Source organism: Pyxicephalus adspersus, chromosome 11 (assembly GCF_032062135.1).
Source record: "Pyxicephalus adspersus chromosome 11, UCB_Pads_2.0, whole genome shotgun sequence".
Taxonomy (NCBI): Eukaryota; Metazoa; Chordata; class Amphibia; order Anura; family Pyxicephalidae; genus Pyxicephalus; species Pyxicephalus adspersus.
The window spans coordinates 22,909,954-22,936,050 of NC_092868.1; the positions used below are offsets into that span (position 1 = coordinate 22,909,954).

At 38.0% G+C, this 26,097-nt stretch overlaps 1 protein-coding gene across 1 annotated transcript in view; it reads left to right on the forward strand.

Moving 5' to 3' along the window:
* The window catches only part of POLD1 (DNA polymerase delta 1, catalytic subunit), a gene marked incomplete in the record, with an annotated part of 178,980 nt that extends 163,865 nt beyond the window's left edge, over nucleotides 1-15,115 (forward strand). The window contains 3 exon segments of the mRNA XM_072427214.1: nucleotides 358-410; nucleotides 1,215-1,312; nucleotides 14,554-15,115. Of these exon segments, the coding sequence (XP_072283315.1) occupies nucleotides 358-410; nucleotides 1,215-1,312; nucleotides 14,554-14,650 (248 nt within the window).
* Nucleotides 15,116-26,097: the final 10,982 nt, after the last annotated feature.

Consider the following 26,097-nt stretch of genomic DNA (forward strand, 5'->3'; position numbering starts at 1 on the left):
TATTTATAAAATTCTTTAGTAACCAGTCATTACACCCTGATGGCATAATGTTTAATTCTGGCATTTTCTTGCTTTGTATGATTCACTATTTTATTGTTGTATTTGACTGCTTACTGAATAAAAATAAAATACAAAAAAAAATCTTAAAAATAGTTCTTTTTTATTTAATTTTAATTTATCAAATTTTTATTATATTTAATTTAATCAAACTATTTGCAAAGTTAGTTGCCATCTTATGTTTCTCCGTGCACATTTCTATCTTTAATCTTAATGTTAGGACATAGCTAAAATTAGGTAAAGTACCCCTTCAAACATTTTTTACCCCTTGTAATTAAATTGATGATTATGTTTCTGTAGGAGCAGTGTGCAATTATTGCAAGACACGAGAATCTGAACTACACCAGAAAGAGGTAAGTTATCTTGGTGGCATTGACCTCCCATCAACATAATGTCATGTAGACCTGATAAAGGAGCGCTTTATAGCTCATTTCACTTGCACTAGTAAATATGTTTGAAAAGTTGGTTCTGTAGAAAATTTTTATCACATCTAACTTTACCACTGATTGAATTTAGAGGTGTATATGCACTTATATTTGTGTGCACTTCTCAACGTTGCCAGCAGTCAGAAAAAGTACATCCTCCTTCATTTATAAGGTTTTGCATATTAGGACATGAAAAAAGCGACTTTCTGCTGGCAACGGTTCCAAACTATTCATACTAGTTCAGTCTTTTTATAATTGTCCATACTTGTTTGTTTTTTTTGTTTTTTTTTGTCTTTTTTGCAGTTTCTCTAGGTGCTGCACAGTTTGTGCTTGGTGTGAATTGCTGGGAGGCTTGGTTTGTTTTCTACTTGTGAAAAACCTTTCTTACTCTAGCATATTGGACCTCAAATTGTTTTATAGAAATGATCTAATAACCATTCCCACATTAATGGGCAGCAATAATTGCTTCTCTGAAGTCCTTGCTGAGATCTTTTTACATTGGCACTGTGTGGACACACACCCAAGGTTGTATTCACCTAAATTTAAGACCTGTTAACGAGGCGATTTGTTTTTTTATTATGTCCTGATATGCAAAACCTTAAAAATTTATTTGAGCATACTTTCTCTTTTAATGGTTGTAGTTTAATTATTGGTTTGGTTGGAAATGTATTATGTGGATACATGCTATGCATAAGTCAACTTGATTTTTCCTATTTTTTTTTTTTTTTTTAGATCTCTCACCTGGGTTCCCTGGAAGAGAAGTTTTCTCGATTGTGGACGCAGTGCCAACGCTGTCAGGGCAGTTTACACGAGGATGTCCTGTGTACAAGGTAAAAGGATCATAGAATTGTGATTTGGTGATACAGGTGGTTTTAAAAGATTGAAGGCTGTTTGAGATATTTTGTTATTCTACATAATTTCTTTATGTAGTATGACATACCGTTCAAGGAGCATTACTTTAATAGCAAAGCAAAAGATGAACCATTAGCTTTTTTCCTATTATTCTGACATTAATTTTACTATCTCAATTCTTGAACACTATTTAAGAGCTGATAACGCCAGAATCAGATCATCCTTTTTTTTTGCTGTACTTGGCAGTGATGAGTAAAGCAATGTACACACTTCAGGTAATCATTGCTTGGTATGTGTACAGCGCTTGTTCATTCATCTTTCATTGGAAACAATCTTGAAAGATCATTTCCAGGGACAAATATCTTTCAATTGGACATCTGTATATGGCTTTTAAGTTTTATCCTTAAATCAAGATTATGTAGGCTGCCACCTGATTAAAAAATTACTACTCGTCTGTTTGGTTAAGTATGCAGCTCAGCTGCTCAGCTAGTTGCCACACAACTTGGTACACAAGTAACAGCATGCATGTCTTAGGTGTGTGACAGGAACTGCTAGAACAAAACTATCAAGTTTACATCCAGGCAAATGGCAGTCTTTAGCATGAGTTCAGCAATGGCTGCTTGCAACTTGTGGTAGATTTGATTTAGGCTCATCTTACATATTACATTTTGACCGTACAATGTATGCACAACAAACTTCAAATTTACCAGAACTATATGTTATATAAAGACCTATGTAAACTATCTCATTAGTTTTTTATCCAAACAAGCAGGTCCTTATATTTCATAGTTGTTGGTAAAATGTGTACAGTCAGATTGTAACATGTGTGTTGAGCTTTGCAAAGACTTATATTGCATAGAAAGGGAGTGGATGTTAAATAAGGCCTGTTAATTGAGTGATTACTGAAATCAGTAGTTCTTGGTCTGCCTCTTTTTTTGGCATGTCATCACCTACCCCTCTGATGGTCTCACATCCTAACAATCTAAGGCTAGTAAGACAGAACCTAGAAATTCCATGCAGGCAGTAACCTGGCAAAGATTCACGCCAGTGTTTGCACCACCTTAGTGCTGCAAAAGCTGGATGTTCAGCTATAAAAGTAAAGATTGATCATACAATATGTGTTTTACCATACACCATGAAATAGAGGACAATTGGACAATAAAACAATTTAAAAAAATATAGCTATTATATGTTAATAAAAAACATGATGTATACAGGATCATGTTACTATTGAAGGCTTATTTTTTGTTATGTTAATAAGTGTCAATCAATAACCTACAAATATATTTTTTAACATATTTAATACCAGAATACTTATGCAGTGATGATTTGTTTTTACCTTTTATTTAGGATCCAAACATAAGTTTAAACATTGCTTTAAAAAAAGTAATGTTTTGTACAAATGTATACCAACAGCTACAAAGCAATGTTGTTTTTTTAATTGTGGAATACAGTTTTATTCTAGGGTAATTCTTCTATTCCCTTGGAGGGCTTGTATGTGAAGGGACCAGTTGCAGTTGATATTGTGTGCATAGTTGTTATCAAAGTTTCCCGTTTTGTAGCTCAATGAGTTGCCATAACCTTGGCCAATCATCATGAACATCCCCCCCCCCCCCATAAGGGAAGAAGTATAATGAAATGGAATCATGCAAAAATTAATACCATCAATAGAGGTTTCTTTGTTTTGCACAGTAAGAGTTAAAACTTACATCTGTTTTTTATTGTTATCTGAGGCCTTCCTACCCCAGTGTCAACATTTTTGCAAGACATTAAGTGAGAGGGAAGTTTTGGCTTGAGATTCTGTTTAACCCCCCTAGCTGTATTCCTGAGTGAGACACGGGGTTTAGTTGCAAAAAGCGGTAACCTGATTCACACTCCGGGTCGCCAAAAACAAAACAAAAAAACACCTTCTTCCTTTGGTGTCTCCCGGCATCCTGCTCGTCCCTTGAGGTCCTCAGGACACTTCTTCTTACTTGGATCTTCAGGCAGCGATTGCAGAGGCGGTCTTCGGGGTTTCCCTGGTGACACCGGTGCAGGCAGGAGGCGCAGCGAAAAATTGAAATAATTTTGTATTGGATTCAATACAAAAAAACTGTATTGAGTCTAATACAAAAATCTTTTTTTGCACCCTTGTTTAAATAGATTTTTTTTTATTATTCAAAGTTTATTATTAAATGTATTAAATATTGGACATTATTTAGTGAGTTATGCCTAAGAATTATAGGCCTACAATGTAAAATAAATTTCCATGCAAAAAAATGTAACGCTTTTTGTGTTAAAACTCATACAGAATTATATCGCTGGGGGGGGGGGGGGGGGAATGCCTATGTGGGCAAGGCACAAATATTCATTTTTCTATGGGAAAAGAATAGATGGCAAGTACATAAACAATATAGTAAGTTAGCTAGGAAATGCAATGGTTACCCACATATATTTAAGCCATATATTTTCTATTTCCTCATATATCTATTGCTTTAAAGCAATAGCTGGCCAGCCTTTGGGCATTTTTAAAACTATGAGCATGTGTTAAGGCTTAGCTTTTATTGAGATCTAAATAAATTTAAAAATTAGGAGAAATTATTGGCTTGTTCTCTTACCAATAAAGTAGTCCTGAATGTGAATGTTTTTTGCACTTGTATACAGTTGTATAGATAAAATAATTTCAAAAATCTATAGACCTAATAAACTTCAGGCTGTGTCAACGTTTCCGATCACTTTCTAAAGTTTATGTGCTTATAGACAGTAGTCCGCATTTGGATTTTACAATAGTCCATATTCCACCATTCACCCGTAGACATAATTGGCTAATGTTAATTGGAAGAAATAGTGAAATATTAGAATACCCATTTCCACAATATAAGCCAGTGCCAAACGTGTCTGTAGTACCTTGGCTGGTAGTATTAGGATGTACAGCCACTGCAAAAGTATGAGGAAGGGCAGAGTTTGAATCTAAATCTGAGCACCCTCCACTGTCTACATCCATTTATCATATTAAGGTGCTCTTCAATTCACAAATCTGTGCCCAATGTTCACATTGATACAATTATCTTTTCCACCTGCTGCTAACTGATAACCACACAGACTGGGCAGAGTCAAACACTGATTTTTGTTTCATTTGGTCTCTGGGAGATGGTATTGGCAGGTAATCTGTGCTTACACATGCACAACCCCTTCAAATTCCCAAGGGAAAAAACAAACTGGAGGTAATCCAGTATCCTGATTTCTTGCTCCGCTCACCAGCTGCCAGGGGTGGGTTCTGCATACACACAGTACACCTTTCCAAAGATCTCTTATCACAGAACCTAAGCTAATTGCATAGGGAAAGCAGTAGCCACAGAGAGAAAACTGTCTCACGGTCCCTGGGCACTGATGGCAGGTGCTTAGTGCATATGACCAACCGTTACTGCAGCACTCCATGTTCAGCCCAGGACAAAGGTCTATGAGAAAATAAGGAAAGACTGTCAGCCTAATGTTTTATGGCACATTTGTGTTCTTTTTACTTCACTTTAAATTTATAACATTCATAAATTTTCCTATGCGAAAGGATGTGCCTTTTTTTAATTATTTATTTTTTATTTTCTATGATAACAGAGGAATGTCTGTTGCTGTGACCTTTTGGTTGTAATTTTTTTGTTTTGTTTTTTTTTCCCTTCAATCTTCAAACTGCCATTTTACTGTCCAGCATAGCATGTCTGCCTCAGTGACTTCTGTGAGCACTACATTTGAAGATGGGAATAGCAGTTAGTGGAATTTAGCCAAGTCAGGATAGGTCAGGTCTCGGTGACAAACCGAACCTAAATTTAAAGCAACTTTTCTGTTAATCTATGTAAAAGCAAGCATCATATTTTATCTGCTTTTTAGCGGGATTTTGACTTTTAAAATTTTAAAATGAAATGCAGAAATTATAATATGAAGTGGAAGAATACGTTTGACTATTTTATCCCACATATTGATTTGATTTTTTTCTGTTTATGCCCGTTGTAAGTTTTTAGTAAGTACTTTTTTAAGCATCCTCTTAATACATGGGTAAAACTGTGTATGTGTGTAAGCCTAATAAATTTGATAAAGGGTAGGGACATTCAAAACTGTTGTTCCAGTGTATGTTTTGAAGACTTTGGAATCCTTTCCTGGTTGCATTTCAGTCCGTTTGGATTCGCTATATTTACTTGATTTATTGACAAAAGGTGGAAGCTACTAGAAGCTTACAGTATGGCCCACTTTTGTCATTTTAATGTATTTGCTTATTCTCTGACCATTAGTTTAAAAAAACACGTAACTATACTGTTTTGCTGTATCTCCAGGTATGTCTAAGACTGCATACACACATCAACTTATTTGTGCTTGTCTCAGGCGAAAATCTGGCATGTTCAGCGGCCTCCCAATGTCATTTATTTATCTTTCCTGGCAAATCAATGAACAACCTATACAGGGAACAACCACTATGCATGTCAGTAGGGGAGAGCAGAGCAGAGTGCCTGCCCCTCTCACTAGAACAGCGCTGTACACTGCCTGTTTATTCATGTCTGAAAGCAATCAAGAAAGATTGTTTGCAGCGACCATTATCCCACGTATTTATATAACCTAAACTTAAAGTAGCACAAAGAAAAAGTGTTGAGAACACTCTATGTATCTTAATTGCCCTAGCCTAGAATGCCTAATGAAACCATCCTGAAGTGTTATCTGATTACAGAAACTGATTAAAACACAGTGTGTGTGTGTGTGTGTGTATATATATGTATGTATGTATGTATGTGTATATATATATACCAGTATATATTTTAACATTACTATCTTGCACAGAATTTTCTTTTACAGTATCTATTTTCATCCTATATTGTACTGATGTTTTTTTTTCCCTTCATTTTTAGAGACTGAGCTCTACATTCTAACTAGAAACATTTGAAAGCATGAATACAAATTTACTGTTTTAGTCTAAATATAAAGCTTACCCTTTTCGGACCAGATCAGGCAATGGTAGAAATATTACACTGGGGAACAATTTTAAACACATTTTTTGTTGTCTTTAATTTTTACGCTTATTTATACTAATATAGGTATGCTGATTCTGAAAGTAGTGTTAGTTTTCTTCTATCACGTCAGCTTTTTTCTCTGCCGCTTATATTAATCCCATTACTGTAGTGTGGATTTGTATAGGCTATTCATTTAGATGCAAGACAGTGTGGTCAGAGGTTGTGTGCTGCTCTACGTAGTGAATGAGCAAAATGTATTTTTCTACTTATCTGTGTGTAAGAGATTTGATCAGCATGAGTTGAGTGATTTGGTACATGATTTGGGACTATCGAAGAAGGCTTCAGAACTCCTAGCATCAAGAGTGCATGAGAAAAACTTACTTGAAAAAGGAACAAAGTATCGTACTTTCGAACCAGAGAAATTTGCATTTCTGCAGTACTTTAGTACTGACAGTGTCTTTGTGTATTGCCATAACATACCTGGTTTAATGGAGGAATTGGGAATTCCAGTCTATATCTCAACTGAGTAAAAGGTGATTGGTAGTATAGGCAGGTAATTGAGATGGCCAATGAGAAAATATGTGCTTGGGAGGGGTGGAATTGAGTTCATTTTAATCTTCAGGAGGGTAAAAAAAAAAACCACACCAACTTTCCTAGGGGAAACTGATTAATGCTTTGTTCAGACCTTTTTTTTCCAGGTAAGTGTTTTTACAGCCTGTAAAAGCTTGAAATAACTTTGTAATAAATAGTTTAAATGAAAATGAATGGGTTTGTTTTCTGTGTGGAAAAATGTAGGGTCACTCTGCTTTCCAAACTCTTCCAAAGACTTACATTCAACTGCTTCTTAAAGCTTTTGCAGACGTTTATTGAGAGTTTGTAGGCATTTCAAAGTCAGGGAATTGCTTACGGAATGAAATAAAACAGCTTTTTTAGGTGTTTAAAAGCGAGAATAAACATCTATAAATGCCTGTGCAGGCCTAAAGCCTGTAAAGGAGTTTGCAAGTGCAGACAATTTTTGCCTGAAAATTATCCTGGAAGCCTTAAAGGTGTAGAGTAGTCTTCCAGAAACATTTTTAAGAAGCAGGTGTGAGCATGCCTTAAAGCTCTAATAAAAGTGTCTTTTTAGGCACCCACATTTATAAACATTTTTGTGGGCTCCAACATTTATAAACATAACCTTTTGAAACACATGGTGAGCCTCCTATACCATCCTAAATCAGATTGCATCAGGAGTTTATATGTTAGATCTTTTATTAAGGTCTTTCTGAGTTTCCAGTGTCACATCTCTTAGCTACGTAAATCCAGATTTCTGGTAGAACTAGGTAAAAATAAAACTAATCTGACAATGTAGCAAACAATAATCCAAAGGTCCTGCACAAAATGTTCAACCTTCTTGTTCAAAAACAGTATTGTACTCAACAAGATATTAGGACCGACTGATGACACTGTTTCAACTTGTCCACTTACATCCCAACTGTTCACATTTGTCTTACCCTTTCAAAAGGGCATTAGAGAAATCCTGTGAATGCAACACTACAACATATGCATCTTGCAGTTGGACTAACTAATGAGTTTTAAAATGTAAATGAAGCAACTAGGTAAGTAATTTGTGCAATGTTCTTGTATTTACTTGGACTTCACTTGCACTTAATTTTCTAATGTATACAGTTGTGTTCAGAATATTAGCAGTCTGTCATCACTAACCTTATCAATCACTGTTTTTGGTATAAATTATATTTCTACATGGCAAATAATTTACTAATTGATGTAGTAGAGTAAAAGAAAACCAACAGACATGACGTGTGCTGTTGATTCTGTGTAAATAAATCAATAATTATTATCAGTTCAATTAGTGAGGTCATACATTTTGTAAAAACAACAGTGTCATTTATGGCCCTTATTTAACCCCCCTGGGGCTTCCCAAGTGTGGCTCGAGGTGAATTTTATGTACCAAAAGCGTTAACCCCAAACCAGCGATCCCCAGCCTGGCTTCTGCATTGCATCTTCGGCTTGATCGTTGTGAAGCGTCATTACGCGGGGGAGGCGTGGCCTGGCGAGAAATTTAAAGACAGATTACATTGTAATCTGCTTTAGGCATATTAATCACAGTGGTAAATTATAAATAAATCCAAATATTAAATATTTTTTTAATAAAATTAATAAAATAAACCTATTACTATATAATTTCAATATTTTTTATAAATATTTTTTTTTTTTTTTGATTTGTGTTACAATCTTTTTCATACCCGGAAGTTAGTCCTAACAATTACAGGCCTACAATATTAAACAACAAATTTCCATGCAAAACAATGTACTGCTTTTGACATAAAAATACTGACATATTTAGACCGCCAGGGAGGTTAAGGAAGACAAGCAGCAAATATTATTTTATAAATTTAATAATACATTTTTTTTATAAAACATAAAAAAAACCTTTAAAAAAAAAATCTTTAAAAAAATCTTTAAAAAAAAAAAAAGAAATAGTGTATAATAAAATGTACCTGTACAGTAGCCTATATAATATATATATATATATATATAATACAATTATATATATAATATATAAGGATTTCTTTGTATTGGACTCAATACAGCTTTTTTGAATTGAGTTCTATGCAAAGGAACTCAATACAAAATTTTGAATTCCCCGCCCCACCTCCCGCCCGCACCGACGCATGCAGCGACGTCACCGGGAAACCCCGGTGATCGTCACTGCACTCGCCGGATGCGAACCGAGGTCGGGTTTACCGGCCAGGTGGTTAATAAACATTGCATTCAACATATTTCACTATACATGGTTCTACTATGTTAAATAAATCAATTATTATTAATCATGGGTAGTGAATAATCCCCTAGCTTTTATGATACAATATCATACAATATGATATAACTACTCAACTGTCCTGTTTTCCTGTTACGTTTAGCTTAATGGCTTTCTCAGGGTTTCCCGAGACTTATACCAGATTGACAGAGTATAAACATAAGGAGACTATTGTAAATATGTAAACATTCGCAGTAATTGCAAGTATTTTGCCTCAAAAGTATGAATATGTCATGAATATGTGAGATAAATGGTTAGATGTGTTAGTAATATTATACCATATCTATATGTGAGTATATACTAGTAAACTGAAAATACCTTGGCGAGTAGTTGCTGATGTTACTCATAATGACGTAGAATTTGAAAATCAAGGTAGCTGAGGTTACTCCAAGAAAAGGGGTAATCTAAAAAAGGTAAAGATTATTCTTCATTATTACATATGTACTTCAAATTTTAGTAAACAACTGCCAACATTTTAAGTGACACTTACTTGTTTTATCACTATGGTGAGGAGTATTTAGTTTCCTTTATTCCGGAGCCTTGTTATAAAATTAATTCATTGAAAGAATCGTTCCCATGGAAAAAATGTTAGGCTCCTAGATAAAATATAGTGATGAACATGTATAAAATTGCAATCAGTAATAGGTATGATGGTATAAGAAGGGAGAAGAGTCCCAAAAGAGATTCTTACAACAATCGGTTGTTACAACAAAAGAGGGGGAAGGAAAGCTTTAATCCCATAGTGTTTATCTAAAAAGTAAAAGTAAAGGTGCGTACACACTTCCAATTTTTATCGTTCCAATCGAACGACGAACGATCGATTGGGCAAAAAATCGTTGGTAAAAAAGTAACCAACGACGCCGACGAACGAGGAAAGTCGCTGGAAACGAACGACCGGACCGACGGATCGGATTGGACGACGATCGTTGAACATCGTTCGTGTGTACGGTCGTTCGTTGATCGTCCATGTTCAGAGCATGCGTGATGAACGAACGTCCGTTCACTTTCCTGTCGTGCACATAGTTCCTCTATCGCTCAAACGATCGTATCTATTGTGTGTACAATATCTATGAACGATCGTGTCGTTACTCTATGTGCAGGATCGGTGCTATACGATCGTTCATATATATCGTGCATGAACGTTCGTCGTTCGTTTTCCAACGATAATAATTGGAAGTGTGTATGTAGCTTAAGACAGCATATTATGTGATCAAGTGGAGGGATAGACAGGCTTTTATAGGCAGAACTTTTTTAAAAAAAGTAAATAATTTTTTTAATGTTATATACTATATTTCTATACCATACATAGGCCAACTAGCTAATGATATACAAACAATCAAAGTCTGTGATTACATACACTTATTTTCACATTTCAAGTAAAAATATTACCTTCAATTTTTTGAAAACGTCTCAAGTTCCCAATGTGTTTTGCCCTTAGGCTTCTTCAGGGGAGGATTGAGATTGAAGTTTAACTTGAATATTAAATCTGTATCACATAGAAGTATAAAGAGGGGAAAGGAAAAGAGCACTGAGTTCTAGTTTCAAACATACATACAATCATGTGAATAGTAGTACATGTGATTCAAAAAATGTATAAAGTTTGAAAATGTTTACTTACATTTATAATAGTCACAGTGATACAAAGTTGATAAAAACATCTGCGAGACTTCCACTCCAGATGATCCCAATGAGGGAAAAAGGGGAGATTATGTATGGTAATTATAGAAAGATAATTGGGATATCAAAGGTCATGTGAATATTGGTAAAAATGGTTCAATATAGGGTATAAAGAACAAGGGGAAACAAACAGGTGAAAAACTTGTAAAAAAGTAAGAGTAAGAAGGTACTTTAGTAAAGAAAATCCACCGTACTTACTATAATGTTATCAGCAACACAAAGCAGACAGTGTAGATGAAGGATTTGAAATAGCTGGACTTGAAATTATTCTGTTGTAAGAAAAGGGGGGGGGGAGATTTAGGTAGTGAAAGGTAGATAAAAAAATGTAAAAATAAATATATAATGTCAGCCATTGGGAGGGGAGAAAACGATTTAATTTACTTGCCTTAACTGAAATATGGTATCATTAAGTCATTGAGATCCTATTTGAATCGGGTGAACACATTAAAGTAAAGGAGACATGTATAGCTGGTATAAAGAAAAAATAAAAATTTTTTACTAATGTGCATAAGAGTGATAGAGCTCACTGGTATCCATGGTTAATACAAGAAAGTTTACAATATTTACTTACATTTAGCTCCAGGTGTATATTAGGGTGTTAGAGGAAGGAATAGGTTTGCACTGCACAGTATCACTGAGAAAAAAATTAAATAAATAAATGAAAGTGGGCTGGTTTTACTGGTAGTTTAGATGTTAAAATAAATAAAAATAATACTGGGAGTTCAGGTATGCTTACCTGTCAGCCCAAGTGCTGATTACTGATTTACTGGATTACCATACCATATGGGGGTCTGGATATGAATAATATAGAGGAAGATTCATAAGGATTAACAATACCTCCAAAGAGTATTTACTTAAGATTAGAAAAGAGAAGCAAGTATGTACCCAGAAAGAGATAAAAGAATCTTCAAGTGACTCCACATATGTTAACAAAAGAAATAGGGAGTCTCTTTAACTTTTAAAATTCAGACTTTACCTGCCTGCGTCTCGCCTATAAATACCACATGAAATACAGATCTGCGTCTCCTGAGATCTCCCCGTTCTCGCGAGAACTCGGTGGCCATTTTGGATGGAGGAAAAAAATATATTTTAAAAGAACAAACTTTTTTTTTTTTTAATGGGCATTAAAGAACTGTCTCAGATGGTATAAGATGTATGAGGAATAGGAAGAGAAGGATTCTATAAGAAGATAAGAGAGTTACAGGGCGGTCACGTGTTTCCCAGATACGTCAGTGTTCCAGTCATACCGCGGCCGCCATTTTGGGAAAATGAATGTTTTGCCCACCTCATTCTGTAATAGTTTTTTTAGATGCCTACCTCTATATTTTTTTATGTGATAAGGGAGTTAACAAAGGTATTAAGAAAATGTGTTAAAAAGGTGAAAGAGTATTATTGTCGCCCTCACCTGCATGAGCATATATGCCCTGAAGATTGCAGGTCCTGGGTTTAAAAGTAAGCTTTTCAAACCCAAAGGGGGGAGAAAAGGTTGGGGGTGGGCTGGTTGGGGTACCAGTCCTGCCAACTGTTGGTGCATCCATGCCGATGATTCAGTCATGGGTGCTCCCGTCCCCATTGGATCGAGTTTAGTGAGGGAGATTATGTTAAACAAAATACTACTGGCGATCAGGTGAGTCTAGCCAGTCATAGACAGAAGAGGGGAAAGTTTGAATGGTACTTACTGGGTACATAGATGGTCAAAGAAATGGAGTGTCAGCAGCCAGCTGTCAAAAGGACTGCGCTACCAGCAGCCCGTCCCTCTAAATGCTGGAGAGCACATCTTACTAAGAGGGCTGTGAATTCACCGTAGGTTGGCTTCCGCCATTACATCCCTGGTTGTCGAGTAGGTGGACCACCTGTGCGTGGGACATGTCTCACGCGCAGGAGACATGGAGAAAATCCGGAGAGCCGGGTAGATTAGCTAGCACCTCCCCTGAGTGGCAGTGTAGGTGCAATCTCCCATTATAATTATAGACTGGCCATTTCTTTGTCCGAGGGCAAACGTACAAAATCAGCAGGGGATCAATTGCTTCCTTCCCTAACTGTATGTATATAATATATATATTGTATTGGATTCAATACAGCTATTTTGTATTAAATCCAATACAAAATAATTTGAAATAACGCCATGCTTCTGCACACACCGACATCACTGGGAACTCCCAGGCAACATCAGCATACTCGCTGGGGGACGGATCGAAGGAAGAGGACGCGGCCGAGGATAAGATCCGACTGACAGGACACTGGAGGACACCGAAGGGACCAGGTAAACTTTTTTAGCTACCCCGAATTTGGCTCAGGGTTCCCACTTTCAGCAGGTTTTTTTTTTTTAACCCGGAGCCACACTTAGGGTTACCGCTCAGGAGGTTAACTGAACTGTGTATAAGGGAATGGAAACAAACATTGGTATGGAAATATATATGAATGCTAGTAAGTGGTGATGGGTGTATCTGGTTGGTTGATTGGATGTGTGTGTGATGATATTGGTGAAGTAGGCAGATGCAGTTTTGAGATTGTACAAGTACTGTTTGAAACATTTTAAGTACAAATAATACATTGTTAGTACAATTGTTGCAGGTAAATAAATATTAATTTTACCTAATAATCAACCAAGGATAATGTTTCATGGTCTTGATACATATAAAAATACTTGTTTGTAAAGACTAAAAATCCAAAAAAAACAATCACATATTCATATAGAAGCGTGCAGATACAAAAAGGAGGCTATGACCAACCTGATTACATTGTCATGGCCACATCCCTTCGACTAGACATTCACTTATATGGTGAATAACCAAATAATGGGACTTTTTGGGTCAGAACAAACACTGTGTATCCGTTAATAAATTTGCACATGATATAAAAAACACTATTTATTAAATACATTATTTGGTTATTCACCATATATGCGAATCTGTCAGAAGAGTGCAAACACTATTATGCTAAATATTTTGAGCAGCCTAGTATTCCCTTTTCTTCACTTTCTGTAAGGAATAACACAAATTGTAATTCTTTTCTTCATGTCTTGATTTAGAATAGAATGTGCAGTGTTCCCAATGCATTTACATGTATAGAAATTAAAGCTATTATAAGGATTTTGAGCTTTTTTCACTTTTTTAAACACTATAATATTCTGAGCACAACTGTACCTGTAACAAGTGAATTTTACCTTTGCAAATGACCTGAAAATGCTGATGTTTTGGTTTTCTCCTTTTTAGTAGTTTCAGTAGCTGACCTAGAAATTTTTTTTATTTTCATACTTGTTCAAGGTCAGGGAAAGAAAATATATTGTAGCAGGCCACCAGACAAGTTTTTTTAATGTACAGTTTGCATAGTAGCGTATCCTGAAGATGTTTTGTAGTGCACAAAATAAATACCTGAGCCAAATTTATTCACCAGGTTCTCCTATTTGACTCCAGATGCTTTGTTATGACAGTGACAGACATCACAGTATTCTTTGTCATGATAGTGTCAGATAACACTACATTCTAATGACATAAATGTTATTTTCACTATAAATGCATGCAAATAGACTGCTCCTGCAGTGCCAATTAGAACATAACCAAGTTCTTAACAAACAGTAAAACATTTGCATTGTATTTTCAAGTTTGCAATGTATGAATTGAGTTGTTTGACCAGATGCTTGTTGGTCAATTGACAGGGATCACCACTGGCACTTTTTCCTTGTGAACCCGCTCTCAGTAACAGTGAAATTGTGATATTTTTAAGTTTAACCCATTTCTTTTGTTTACAGTCGTGACTGTCCTATATTCTACATGAGAAAAAAGGTCCAGAAAGATCTGGATGACCAGGAGAAGCTGATCAGGCGATTTGGCCCACCGGCGTGGTAACACAAACTTCAGAAGTAATGGAAATACACAGACTACTGACTGAATCCAGGACCACTGAAATTCGTAGAAAATCTTCAAAACACAGAGTTTTACAGTTAAAAAAAAACATATTGACCAGTTTCACAAAATGGAGCCCAAGTCTAGACTGGAATTTGTAGCCAGATACTGCACATTTCCATTAGACTAAACAGACTTCATTTTTGGGTATTTTTAGGTATTTGTACATTTACTGGATTAAGCAGCACCTCTATACTTTATGAAGTTTTAGTGCCTGCTATTATAGTAAATACGTTTAAAGAAAAGGACAGCCATTTCTTTATTTACAGTTGTTTTCATTGATCTGTAGTGAACAGATTTTTTTCTTGCAGTGTTCCATATCTTTAGTAGAGAATTTTTTAAGGTTCACATGAAAACTTTTGTAATGTTTTGTACCAATAATAAAATAATGGAAACAGATTCTAAAAATGTATTTATTTCGGATAGCAAGAATGCTAAAGTAACATCTCTGTAGCTTACATAATTATTCTAACATAAAATACAGAAAGAACAAGGATCTGATGGTAACTGTAATCCTCAGAATGCTAGTAAAGGTGAGCTACAAGCAATGATCTGTTAATTTAGGTTTAAAGTTAGCTACCAAGGTAGAGCTTTGGACAAAGAGCTAATAGATAAAATACTGTTCACTACCTTAGCTAGTCATTTCGACAGATTTTATGGTGGAGACCTATTGTCCAGTGATAATAAAGAAAAACTTGATGAGAAGAAAAACTAAAGGCCCTAAACTGTATCAGAAAGGTTAGTTGCCAAATATGTATGTATGGAGGGTATGGCACACAAGGAACCTGTGAATAAGCAACTTATAAGGCTACCTGCAGCAAGACCCTTAGACTCCCAACAACTTAAGAATATATCAGACCTGGGTATGTATAGTCTTTTGTACCCCTTCCCCCTTCAAAAACCACTTCTGACAAGAAAGGCCTATTATCAAGAACAAAGAATATGCTTCTCTGCAATGACCTACTACCTCACCGTGCAGACATTTGCAAACCATTGCTGCTGATATAAAAAAAAAAAACTTCAAGCTGACTCAGATCCTAAAGCAAACCAGATCTATCACAATTTTACTTTTAGTAGAAGAACTAGCAGGAGAATTGAGAATCAAGAATAGCCAGGAATGGTGCAAATTAGCTGTGAACAGTTTTCATCTCATCAACATGCTGAGATTTTGTAAGACTTGCATAACTGCAGGAGAAATCTTTTGCTATAGCGCCACAAAAAAGTCACGTACGGTCAAGGGAACACGAGGCCTATTCGAGTGGTCCCCTTCGACCGATGGTCAGGAAATTTGATGTTCAGGAAATCTCTGAATATCCTGGCAAAGTGGGCAGGGTCTTGTTGAAAAAAAGCCATTCACAAGGTCACTCCTCGCTTGAAGTTGTGGCAGAGCAAACAAGTTTTTGAAGAACCTGAAGTCTATACAGGTAGAGCTTTATCACTCTCTGAAGCATCCACTGAATCAAGCTTTTGTTAATTCTGAGATCCAGTGCAGCCCTCTGGATAGACTTACCCTGGCCTTGCTCGAATGCCTGCTCCAGGAGTTCAGTGTTTTCATTGGTGGTGGTAGTAGCAGGCCTTCTGCAGTGTGGTTTTGTCAAGGACAGATCCTGTTTCCAGAAACTTGCCATGTAAAGCGTAAATTGTATTACGCGTTGGAGCAGTGTGACAGCCATAAAGCTTCTCAAAGTCAGGCTGAACTGCAGTCGGGGACTGAAAAACTTCTTGCCAAATGGCAATTTTGCAGTGCTGCTCCAATGTCAATTGGTGAATCATGGTTAAGGGAATGATACGCTTACAAAAACTGCAAAGCCTAGGTTGTCATATGCTGATGGCCTCAAGTCTCTTCGAATGATACCTGACGAAATAGAAAAAAGGAAGTGTGCAGTGACTTTTGGGACACTATTTCTCCTAGCACAGGTTTTAATGTCCTAAGTAAAAAAAAAAGGCTTAAGCAAAAAAAAAAAATTCTACAACATCAAAAGTGAAGTGAAAATATACAAAGTAAAGAAGTTTGTTTTTGTTTTTTTACATCAAAACAGGTTCTTCAACCTAATGAAATTAACAATAAAAAGGTTTACAAAAATTACAAAACTGATAGTATACATCCATTTTATTATGAAACCTTCCCCACTGGTACCAGTAACCAGTTCTCTAGTTACTAATTATTAGTTAATTATTACCTGTGTGTTCACAGGTTTTCATGTGTTGAATTAATACATGTGCACTTGGTGGTTCCAACTTCTGGTAAGGCGATTTCATGGTATAACCCATAAAAGTACTATCCAACTGTCAGACCATATGTTCTTTTTTTTCAGAATTGAAATTTTTATTAATTTTAACAACAAATACAGACAGAGGAAAAAAATAGGAAACAGTAAGTGTAAACATAAAACGGTGAACCACATATTACAAAGAGGCAGGGTTAACAACAACCAGAAATGGTAACATGTATACCATAAAGATATGAAACAAAATTACAAGCTCTTAACAGAAAGTACAGAATACAGAAATGAAATTCTTCAGGTTATGTGAGTGTTAAGCAGAAATGGTTTCTCAACAATCATAAGATGTAAACAGTAAAAAAAAAAAAAAAAAAAATTGTGATATCCAGAGGTTCAACCATAAATTTGGAAAAGAAACAAAGATATACAAAAGAAAGAAAGAGAAAAAAAGGGGGAGAACAAAGGAGGATGTAGGACAGAGAGCAAATGTATGGTATCTATTGGGGAGACTTTTGGTGATAGTCTTGATGCATTAATAGCAGGGGACAGGGCCTGAATGAGGTTTAGCAGATATGTGTTGAAACATATTGGCGGTAGACATTAGATAGGAGTCCCAAGAGGCCTAAATTTCCATGCATTTTTCATATCTATCATAAATTCTTCCTGTAAGGTGTTTCATAAGTTGAACTTCTAACATATAGATCATTGATGCTTGGGGGAGAGGTAGACTTCCAATGTCTGGGGATAAGGCCCCTCTCTGCGGTTAGAATATGACACACTATTTTTCTATTCAGTTTGGAGAGGCTAGAGATAAGCAAGCTTAATAAATGAGTACCTACGTCAATTGTATATAGGTTTCTTATATCCCAAATAGAAGAGCATTAACCTTAGTCCAATAGGACATTATGATTGGGCATGACCAAAAAATGTGATGTATAGTGCTAATCTCTGCTCCACATCTCCAACATAAATTGCTATCAGTCGGGAAGATAGCATGTAGTTTATTTGGAATGAGATATAATTGCATAATTATTTTATATGCATTCTCCTTTTATAATGTACAAAACAAGCTTTCACGAGCACCATCCCATATAATTTTCCAAATTTCTAATAGCAATTCTCTTCCCAAAGTACATTCCAATTTTAGCATATATCAGTGTTTAGTCAAAGGGACATGCCGGCTCAGTAATTAAAATTAAATAAATCTCTGATATTAACCCTTTTTGAGATGGTCCTCCTGTACATAGCTTTTCAAACTCCATCATATGGCTAAATGTTAAATTCCTAGTGATAGTGTGCATGTCATATTTGAAGATAAAAGTAAGTATGAAGGAGTTTAAACTTTTCACGTAGTTTTTGAAATGACAAAAGATGTCTGGTGCAGGGATGCACAATATGATTAAATTGAAAGAGATGGTTGGATCTCCACAGTTGGATCATCTGACGAGACACACTATCAGGTAGATGTGGTGAAAGAATAAAAGAATTAGGCATTGAAGCAGAGGTTGTCAAGGCATAGTTATCTCCACAACTAATTCATATACCTCAAGTAAAATGTTTAGGACCCTATTGCGACCCCTCTGGGGCATTATGATGTGAATTATATAGGAAGGAGTTGGGATGTAAAGGTGCCATCCACAGTTTTTAAATTTCCGTTTATCTTTTAAGAGTGCAGAGTGGACCACGAAGCAAGTTGGCTAGTGCGTTGCTAAATAATACTTTAAAAATTAGGTACTCCTAAACCTCTATCTGGAAAGGAACAAAGTACTGATTTGGGTAAGGGATGTTGCTTATAACCCCAGATAAAATGAAGGGCTGTAGCCTGCAATCTTCCAAGTGAGGAACGTGGAATGGGGACTAGCAAAGTTGCAAAATGATTTAAAAGTTTGGGAAGGATGGACATTTTAATTGAGGCTATGCGGTCAAAAAAAAATAGTGGTAAAGTACACCATTTTTGTGAGGAAAGCTCCTTAAATAATGAAATGCCAAAAGATGAGGTAAGGAAAATTCCCAAATATTTAACATGATCAGAACGCCAACAGTATGGGTATTGGGCTTGAAGTTGCTGTTGTAGGGAAGGAGGTAATAAAAGGGCCTCTGTTTTAGATTAATTTTGTACCTAGAAGGGCCAGCTGAGCCGGTCGAAAGCCTTTTCTGCGTCCAAACTCAATAACACTGCCTCTTGATCAATTTTATTCTGAGTATCAATAATGTCAATTTTCCATGTTATCACCAGCTTGGCGGGCTATTATGAAGCCAACTTGGTCTTTAGATATGATTTCAGTAAGATATGTATTTAGTCTAGTAACTAAGTCTGAATTTAAAAGGACCATAGGGCGATAGCTGGTAGGGCATTTGGAATCTTTGCCAGGTTTCCGAAACACCGATATGTAGGAATGCTGCATGGTTTGAGGAATTGGTGCCTCTTTCAGAAAATTGTTAGATAACAAGATTGTAAGGATATGGAAGACCATCTGGTCCAGGTGCTTTACTCAACGGTAGGGCTTTTATTGTGGCAACTTTTTCTATCGAGAGATGGATTCCATTAAGCTTCTCAACTGCAGAGTCTTCCAAAATCGAAAGAGAGCAGCGTGTTGGATAATCTAAAATGCGTGATCTGAGAACCTGATCTCCACTTTGTCAGTAATGTACCGTACTGTAAAGAGTGGAATAATATTCCCCAAAAACCTTGGCTATGATTTTTGGGTCATGTTGATCGCAAATGTAACATGCTAAAAGTGAATCAGGCTTGCTACTTTTATCGTAATACCGTCATAGATACATCAAAGATTTTTCAACTTTACCTGGGGCTAGCTCCTTAAGTTGATGTCTAACATCTATCACTTTATAAACTATTGTAATAGTAGGATTAGCATAAAGTGACCGTTCTAGCTGTTCTAGGATGCTTCAAGTTGTTTACGTAGAGCCAGGGCATCTTTTTTTAAGTTTAGCCTGGCATGAAAATGTGTGTGCCACCAATTGTGCATTTTCCAAAAAATAGGCAGACGAGAGGTAGTATGGGGCCTATTAGTGTCAGCCATGAAGTGATGGTTCCATTGGGGAGTATGAGGTAAATTAAAATCACTGGCCACAAGTACATTACTGTGATAAGGAAGCCGCTGTAAATGGTACCATCTCCAAGAACTTCACTTGTGCTTTAAGATTATAAATCAACCTAGTATGGATTTAGTAACCGAAAAAGTGGTATGGGCATGAATGAGTATGGCTGACTTTCTTTTTACCAGAAGCTGAATATACCATCGGGTACTGTCGCTTGGCAACATTAAAGGTACCCAACCTATCCAAATCGGTTTCTTGAAAAAAAGGCAATGTCTGCCTTTTAGAATTTAAATTTTTGTAAGGCCAATTTACGTTTAATGTTAGAATTCAGACCTTTAACATTAGGTGATATTAACCTAACCATTGGGTATAGTTAAAAGAGAAAAAGAGTACAAAACCATTACCATACAAGTAGGACAGGATACTGTGAGCATCCTCCAGAGGATGGAAAAAGGGAGGAGAGAGCAGTGCACAGGAAACAACCTTAAAGAAAGCAATAACAAACAAAACCAACATAACAATGTTTCGAAGTAGTAGCCAAATCATTTCGGCAGGGATCACATCCTTGTCCAAAGGTGTCTATCTGGAAATAGTATAACCAGGGACCAAAAAGAAAAATGAACAAGGAGGGGATCCCAATGCGTAGGAGGAAACCTAGCAACAAAAATAGCGCCCATCAGTGGAAGAGGGGCTCCAGTGGGAGGCAGCTGGTATGGCCAAAAATACCTTCCCACATAGAACCCTCCATCCCAGCAAGTAATGCAGAAGATGATAATTTATAGTCAGAGCCCAGGCAAATACCATAAGATAAGTTAATACAAAGGAAAAACCAGATCAATAATTCAACCATAAAACTTTCATCATAAGGAAATCAAGTGAGCATTAAAAAAAGATATGAAAGTCTACATGAAGTATTCAGAGAACTCAAGTAAGTGGCATTCCCTCATGAGGTTTACTGTTTGCTGGAGGAGAAGGACTGTTACATAATGTACGCTTTCACTTGTAAGCTTTTTACCAACTCTCAGGTGCTGCTGGAAGAGGATCCTAAGATCCATACAAAAGCATAGTAGATCTTCAGGTTGCTTGAGAATCACCAATTTGCCATCCAAGCAAGCCATTAGACTAAAGAGGGACCCCCATCAGTAGGGGATGGAATGATCAAGGTGTAAGGTCAGCAATGGTTGAAGAGCATGGCATTGTTGAAGCATAGACCAGGAGACATCAGGATAAACTTGTACTTGTGCACCATGGAACTCAATAGTTCTCATATTTCTAGCTATGCACATGATTTCTCATTTCAGTGGATAATCTTGCAATCTGCATATCACATCCCATGGCCCGTGGGGCCAGGTGGTCTTAGGGCTCTATGCCAGGGGTGTCAAACTCAAATACACAGAGGGCCGAAATTAAAAACTTTGACCAAGTCGGGGGCCAAACTTGAAAGTTATTGAAAAAATTGAGAAAGTTTACTTCTTCATCCATAACTAGCAAAAACAAACCCCTCTACACACACTTTAGGTTTGAAAAGACTAATTTCTGACTATCTATGCAGGCTGTGTTGTTCATCCTCTCACATCACAAGTTTGTCAGACACTAAATATTACACTATGCAGTCTCTAATGGATTGAAACAAACATAATGCTCCTGGTAATCAAGCACCTGGTCCATCAAATTAAACCACTAGGGAAATAAACATATCCCAGATATAAAACCTATAAGATATGGTTGGTCCAGAGGAAGGCAAAAAAAACCTACCTTGTTTCCCCGATAAGGCATCCCCATCAAATAAGCCACCCCCGATTTTTGCTCAAACAATTAAAATAAAGAACCCCCTGCAAATAACACATCCTCCGATACCTGATACTGTGTGACTCCTCGATGCTGGCTGCAGTGCAGAGTGAAACTGAAAGTAACTTCAAAGGACAAGCAAGCTGCTGATCCCTGCCCTAACAGAGTCTGTTACCCGGCCGTAGAAGCCAAAAAAAAAGTGAGTCAGTGATCAAAAGGGGACAATCAATGGCACATACGGTAGTGATCAGAAAGGGGACAATCATTGGCACATGAGTGATCAGAAAGGGGACAATCGATGGCACATGAATGATCAGAAGGGGACAATCAATGGCACATGAGTGATTTTCAACAATAAATGTGTACTGTAGTCTTCTTCATGGAAAAATAGGACATCCCCCTGAAAATAAGACCTAGGGCATATTTTGGCATTTCAAAAAATATAAGACAGTGCCTTATCATAGGGAAAACAGGGTAGTACAATTTGCTTTAACTGGGGAAAAAATTCCTTCCTGATTCCATGAGGCAATCGGATGTTCCCTGGATCAACAGTCCCTGTTATCTTTACTTTAAATTCTTAATACCCAGTTATGTTCTGTGCTTCAATAGAAGCATCCAGCTTTTTCCTAAAGCAATCTATAGTAGTTGCCGAAACTAGTTCCTGAGGGAGCCGATTCCACATTTTCACAGACCTTACAGTGAAGTATCTCTTCCTTATCCGAAGCTTAAACTTCTTTTCCTCCAGACGCAGAGTATTTCCTTGTTCTTTGTAATGATCTCAAAGTGAATAATTGGGAAGAGAGTTCTCTATATGGACCAATTATATTTTTAAACAGGGTGATCATATCCCCCTTAAATGTCTCTTCTCTAGAGAGAATAGATTCAGTTCAGCTAATCTCCCCATAGCTAAGCTCCTCCATTCCTTTTATTAGTTCATTTGTCCTTCTCTGCACTCTCTCCAATTCCACAATATCCATTTTGTGAACTGCATGTTCCAGATGTGGTCTGACCAATGCTTTGTACAGGGGCAGGATTATGTCTCCATCTCTGCACTGTATTCCTCTTTTAATACAAGACAGTACTTTACTAGGGTCAGATATTGCAGCTTGGTATTGCATGTTGTTATTAACTCTATGATCTACCAGAAATCCCAGATCCTTTTCTATTTCTGACTCCCTCAAATGTATTCCCCCTAGACAGTATGAGGCATGCTCGTCCTGTAATTTGCCACTTGGCTGCCCAATCATAAAGTACTTACAGGTCTGCTTGTAGATTGAAGGCATCCTGTGTGGAATGAATTCTATTACACAGTTTGGTGTCATCTGCAAACTCAGAAATGGTACTTTTAATCCTAAACTCTATATAATTTTAAGGTCCCTAAACAGTAAAGGTTAAACACTGAACCCTGGGGTACACCACTAATACCCTTAGACCATTCAGAGTATGAATCATTAATTATAACTCTCTGGATGCAGTCTTTAGGCCAGTTCTCTATCCATTTACAGAATGACTTTTCTAAACCTATTGACCCTAACTTGCATATTACCCGTCTGTGGGGTACAGCGCCAAATGCTTTAGCAAAGTCCAAGTACACTATATTAACTGCTATTCCACTATCTACCTGTTTACTTACTTCCTCATAAAAAGAGAGTAAAGAGAGTAAATTTGTTTGACAACTTCACAGTAAGGCACTTTCCTGTCCAGCGAGCCCGTGGCGTCCTTGGGGACCACAGCCGGAGGGAGACCCCGCTGCAGCAGGCTGCAATAAAGCTTGATAAAAGTATTCTTGGAGTTGGCTGTGGTTTGTGTGCCCAGGCGCATTACAGTATAGCGGGCCACTCACACACCACCCAGCCCTGATGGAGGAAATCCAACGGGGCCTATAGGAGCTTGCATTAGGGGCTCCCACCGGTCAACCCACGAAGGTTTGTGAGCGCCTCCTGGAAATAGCAGTTGAATTGCGGTCGCTCCCAGGGCAAGACCCAGGTCCAAACGTATCCAGCCCAGTGGTGCCAGTGGAACCTCCTGATTCTGTTAACCGAGAAATTTTCAGGGAACAGACAGGACTTCCCCAACTTCCGGGACACCTGTCTTCTGTACTTCCAACTTCGCCTCAGGGACAACACGCCAAAGTTTTGGAGTGGTCATCTCCCTCCTAAAAGGTGAGCACCAGAGATGGGCATTCAACTTACCTCCAGATGATCCTGCATTTAGTTCTGTCGCTGACTTTTTTGCTGTTATGGGGGTGATCTACGGTGACCCGGACCTGACCCGAACAGCAGAGATAAACTTGGAGTACCTAGCCCAGGGGAGACGTCCCGTGGAAGAATATGCGTCAGAGTTTTGGCGCTGGGCCACCAGTACCCGTTGGGGAGACGCAGCTTTCCTCCATCGCTTCCGTCAAGGGCTCAGCGATCAAGTCAAAGACCTGCTATTGGATCTCCCTTCTCCGTCCACCCTGGATCTTGCGATACAGCATTCCATTTTCGCCGACCGGAGGATCCAGGAACGCCACCTAGAAAAAGTCTCCGACCTGTTGGCCTGGTCTCCACAACGTATTCTGGTTCCAGCTATCATATCCTGGGACAGGAAGACCCGCCAAGTCATGGCCTTTCTTGACTCCGGGGCAGATGGTAACCTACTGGACCAAAATGTTGCCTCTGAACTGGAATACCTGTCCCCCCCTCTTGGGCCTGAATTGTCCTTGGCTGCCATCGATGGCACCCCCTTTTAACAGGGTCTTACACCCCCTATTACCCCAGATTTGCACTTAACTGTGGGTGCCTCCCATAAGGAAGTGATCAGGATGGTAACCCCCCCCCCCCCCCCCCGATTTTAGGCCTCTATTGGTTAAAATCCCATAACCCTATCATTAATTGGGAGTCGGGTCAGTTCATTCAGTGGGGGACCAAATGTCAGGCTAAATGCCTTACTCCAGTAATGCCAGTACAGGCCCTCGAGGTGTTACAAAAATTGCCCAAGCCTTACCAGCAGTTTACTGATGTCTTCTGCCCCTGGTCAGTTGACAAACTCCCACCTCATCATTCCCATGATTGCCCCATTGAGTTACTCCCTGGTACCATGCCCCCTAGGGGTCATTTGTTCAATCTCACCGGGCCAGAGATAAAGGCCCAGAAAGAATATATGCAAGAAAACATAGAAAAGGGCTTCATCCATCCATCCTCTTCCCCTGCAGGTGCTGGCTTCTTTTTTGTGGAGAAGGATGGCAGGCTAAGACCCTGTATTGATTACAGGGGCCTAAACAAGATTACTGTGAAGAATCGGTACCCTCTGCTCCTTGTGGATGACCTTTTCTCTCAGGTCATTGGGGCCTGATTCTTCACCAAGCTAGATTTGAGGGGGCCTACAACCTTATTCGCATTAGAAAGGTCGATGAATGAAAGACTGCCTTTAACACTTCAAATACCTAGTATTGCCCCTTGGTCTGTGTAATGGCCCAGCAGTCTTCCAAGAATTTGTAAATGTGTTCCGAGAAATTCTGGGAAAATTTGTGATGGTGTATCTTGATGATATTTTGGTTCATTCATCCGATCTCCTCCACAGAGCACAAGTACGCCAGGTCCTCCAGAAGCTCCGAGAAAACTGCCTCTATGCAAAATTGGAGAAGTGCCCCTTCGAGGTACGTAAGGTTGCTTTCTTAGGGTATATTCTGTCGGATCACTGGTTGGCCATGGATCAAACCAAGGTCCCAGCAGTTCTGGAATGTCCGCAACCCACTGACCTCAAGGGTCTTCAGCGCTTTTTAGGTTTTGCAAATTTTTATAGGAAGTTCATATGAAACTTCTCGTCCATTGTCCACCCTCTGACGAACCTCACTAGGAAAGGGGCGAACTCCTCAAGGTGGGCTCTGGAAGCTTGCGAAGCCTTCAAAGCGCTGAAAAGGGCTTTCTGCAGTGCACCATATTGGTGCATCCAGTGCAACCATATTGGTGCATCCAGTGCCCACTCTCCCATTTAATATAGCGGTGGATGCTTTGAAGATTGGCGTGGGAGCAGTCCTCTCCCAGTACTCTGGAGAACCGGAGAGATTGCACCCCTGTGCCTTCTTCTCCCATAAGTTATCCACAGCTGAGAGTAATTATGATGTGGACAACCGGGAGCTTCTGGCAATAAATTGGTCCTTTGAGGAATGGAGGCATTGGCTGGAAGGGGCAGAACATCCCATAATAGTCTATACTGACCATAGAATTCTGGAGTACATTGAAGGGGCTAAAAGTCCCAACTCCCAGCAAGCCCATTGGGCCCTGTTTTTTACAAAGTTCAATTTCCAAATTACCTACAAGCCAGGTTCAAAAAATG